Source organism: Rhinoderma darwinii, chromosome 3 (assembly GCF_050947455.1).
Source record: "Rhinoderma darwinii isolate aRhiDar2 chromosome 3, aRhiDar2.hap1, whole genome shotgun sequence".
NCBI lineage: Eukaryota > Metazoa > Chordata > Amphibia > Anura > Rhinodermatidae > Rhinoderma > Rhinoderma darwinii.
The window spans coordinates 426,187,218-426,190,745 of record NC_134689.1 but is presented as its reverse complement, the minus strand read 5'-3'; the positions used below and the strand labels follow the sequence as shown (position 1 = coordinate 426,190,745).

The following is a 3,528-nucleotide window of genomic DNA, read 5'->3' as shown; positions in this document are numbered from 1 at the left end:
TGCCAAAGCAAGTAAGAAGTAAGGGAATGAGGGATAGGGACTGAGGGCTTGGGGATAGGGACATATCTAGGGTCGGGGTTATACAAGTCCATGGCATATCATGTCTCTCTCAGTTTATGGCATGCAGTGACATATTGTGCCGCTGTGCCCACTGTGGTTTCCTCTTCACCCAGCAGGATGTAGAGTTTCTCTTCCTCTTCCATGGAGCTGAAGTCCGGTAAGAGATCAGAGAGTCTCCTGAAGTGAGTGTCCCTTACTGCTGAGTATTTGGAGCAGTGTAGCAGGAAGTGGGCCTCATCCTCCACGGCCTCCTGGTCGCACTGTTGGCACAGTCGGCTCTCCCTGGGCTTGTAGGTCTGTCTGTGGCGCCCGGATTCGATGAGCAGGTTGTGGGCGCTCAGTCTGTAGCGGCTCAGGATCTGTCTGTCTCTGGGGTTTGGCAGTTTCTCCAGATATGGCGCCAGTTTATATTCCCGCTGTAGACTCCGGTATATTGTCAGTTTCTGGGATGTCTTTATGTCGTTTCTCCAGTCACTGATATATTCCTCTTGGCCTTTGTTTATTGTCTTCTTGATTTCGGCTTTTGTGAGGCCGCGCTGGGTGACATTTTCTTCAGGCCGGGTCAGGGTGAGATGTTCTGGGGGGCCTGGTTTACCTGGGACCCCTTGGTGTAACAGGGCTTTATGGTGATAGGAACTTTGCCTGCTGCTGTGTAGATGGGCCCAGAATGATAGCGCCCTCTTCTGGATTGTGAGGTGTAGTGGGAATCTGCCCAGTTCTGCCCGACAGGCACTATTTGAGGTGCTCCGATGGACTTGGAGAAGGTGTTTGCAGAATTCTAGGTGGAAGATTTCTGTTGGGCTGGAATCCCACCTTGACCAGTCTGGGTATGTGTCCGGACCCCAGACTTCACTGGCATACAGGAGGATTGGGGAGATGATGGAGTCAAAGATTTTCAGCCAGACCGTCACTGGTGGTTTGAGATGATAGAGTTTTCGTCTGATGGCATAGAAGGTTTTGCACGCCTTGTCTTTCAGAATCTCTATGGCTTGTTTAAAGCTTCCTGATTGGTTGATTTCTAGGCCCAGGTAAGTGTACCTGTCGGTCGCTGTGATTGTGGCGTTATTTAGTGTGAAGGTCGGGTGCCTGGGGGATTTTGAGTTTCTCTTCTGGAACACCATGATGTTGGTTTTCTTGGCATTGATGGGTAGTGCCCACGTGGAGCTGAATTTTTCTAGGATTTGCAGGTTGTCTATCTATCTATCTATCTATCTATCTATCTATCTATCTATCTATCTATCTATTATCTATCTATCTATCTATCTATCTATCTATCTATCTATCTATCTATCTATCTATCTAATATCTATCTATCTATCTATCTATCTATCTATCTATCTATCTATCTATCTATCTATCTATCTATCTATCTATCTATCTATCTATCTATCTATCTATCTCTATCTATCTATCTCATATCTATCTATCTATCTATCTATCTATCTATCTATCTATCTATCTATCTATCTATCTATCTATCTATCTATCTATCTATCTATCTATCGGTCCGTCTATCTATCTTATATCTGTCTGCACTCTGCAGTATCTATCTATCTATCTATCTATCTATCTATCTATCTATCTATCCGTCCTTCCGTCCGTCCGTCCATCTATCTATCTATCTATCTATCTTATATCTGTCTGCACTCTGCAGTATCTATCTATCTATCTATCTCATATCTATCTATCTATCTATCTATCTATCTATCTATCTATCTATCTATCTATCTATCTATCTATCTATCTATCTATCTATCTAATATCTATCTATCTATCTATCTATCTATCTATCTATCTATCTATCTATCTATCTATCTATCTATCTATCTATCTATCTATCTATCTATCTATCTCTCTCTCTATCTATCTATCTATATATCTATCTATCTATCTATCTATCTATCTATCTCATATCTATCTATCTATCTATCTATCTATCTATCTATCTATCTATCTATCTATCTATCTATCTATCTATCTATCTCATATCTATCTATCTATCTATCTATCTATCTATCTATCTATCTATCTATCTATCTATCTATCTATCTATCTATCTATCTATCTATCTATCTATCTATCGGTCTGTCTATCTATCTTATATCTGTCTGCACTCTGCAGTATCTATCTATCTATCCGTCCGTCCATCCATCTATCTATCTATCTATCTATCTATCTATCTATCTATCTATCTATCTATCTATCTATCTATCTATCTATCTATCTATCTATCTATCTTATATCTGTCTGCACTCTGCAGTATCTATCTATCTATCTATCTATCTATCTATCTATATCATATCTATCTATCTATCTATCTATCTATCTATCTATCTATCTATCTATCTGTCTGTCTGTCTGTCTGTCTGTCCGTCCGTCCGTCCGTCCGTCCATCCATCCATCCATCTATCTATCTATCTATCTATCTATCTATCTATCTATCTATCTATCTATCTATCTATCTATCTATCTAATCTAATCTATCTATCTATCTATTTATCTATCTATCTATCTATCTATCTATCTATCTATCTATCTATCTATCTATCTATCTATCTATCTATCTATCTATCTATCTATCTATCTATATCATATCTATCTATCTATCTATCTATCTAATATCTATCTATTTGTCTTACATCTATTTTTCTTTCTCTTTCTTCTTTCTTTCTTTGTACATTTTTTTCTTTCTATCTCTCTTTTTTTCTTTCTTTCTTTCTTTCTTTCTTTCTTTCTTTCTTTCTTTCTTTCTTTCTTTCATTCTTTCGTTCGTTCGTTCTTTCTTTCTTTCTTTCTTTCTTTCTTTCTTTCTTTCTTTCTTTCTTTCTTTCTTTCTTTCTTTCTTTCTTTCTCTCTTTCCTCTTATTTTAAGGTACAGCATATATTTACAGTATTTAGTCTTCTATAACACTGCATTACTTCCTACAAATAATATTTGAGTTTTATTTTTAGCTTATGTTGACTGAGACAGAGACTTACCTTGGAAGAAGAGGAATAATATGAAGATGGTATTCAGCCACACTCTAAAGTTCCTGGTTATCATTCTTATCTTAGTTTGGTTGTGGGCCACGATAACATCTGAAGTAAATACTTTGTGATTGATGAAATATATAGTGTAACGTTAGGGTCCGAATAAGTTAATAAATGTCTAATCTCACTGCCCTATAACCAGAACCTTGACATTATTTCATTTGTTTAACCTTGCAAACTTTCATTAAATAAATTGTTTTCCAAAATTCAAATAGTGAAATTCCCAGAGAATAGATAGATACTGCAGAGTGCAGACAGATATAAGGTAGATAGACAGACAGACAGACAGACAGACAGATAGATAGATAGATAGATAGATAGATAGATAGATAGATAGATAGATAGATAGATAGATAGATAGATATGAGATAGATAGATAGATAGATAGATAGATAGATAGATAGATAGATAGATAGATAGATAGATAGATAGATAGAT

General features: G+C 36.8%; 1 protein-coding gene across 2 annotated transcripts in view; it reads right to left on the bottom strand.

Annotated features, from left to right (window-relative positions):
* Positions 1–3,149, bottom strand: part of LOC142750294 (uncharacterized) — a 39,788-nt gene extending 36,639 nt beyond the window's left edge. For both annotated transcript variants that reach the window (XM_075859283.1, XM_075859284.1), the window contains exon 1: positions 3,040–3,149. In XM_075859283.1, the coding sequence (XP_075715398.1) occupies positions 3,040–3,103 (64 nt within the window). In that variant the 5' untranslated portion in view covers positions 3,104–3,149. The remainder of the gene's footprint in view (positions 1–3,039) is intronic.
* Positions 3,150–3,528: the final 379 nt, after the last annotated feature.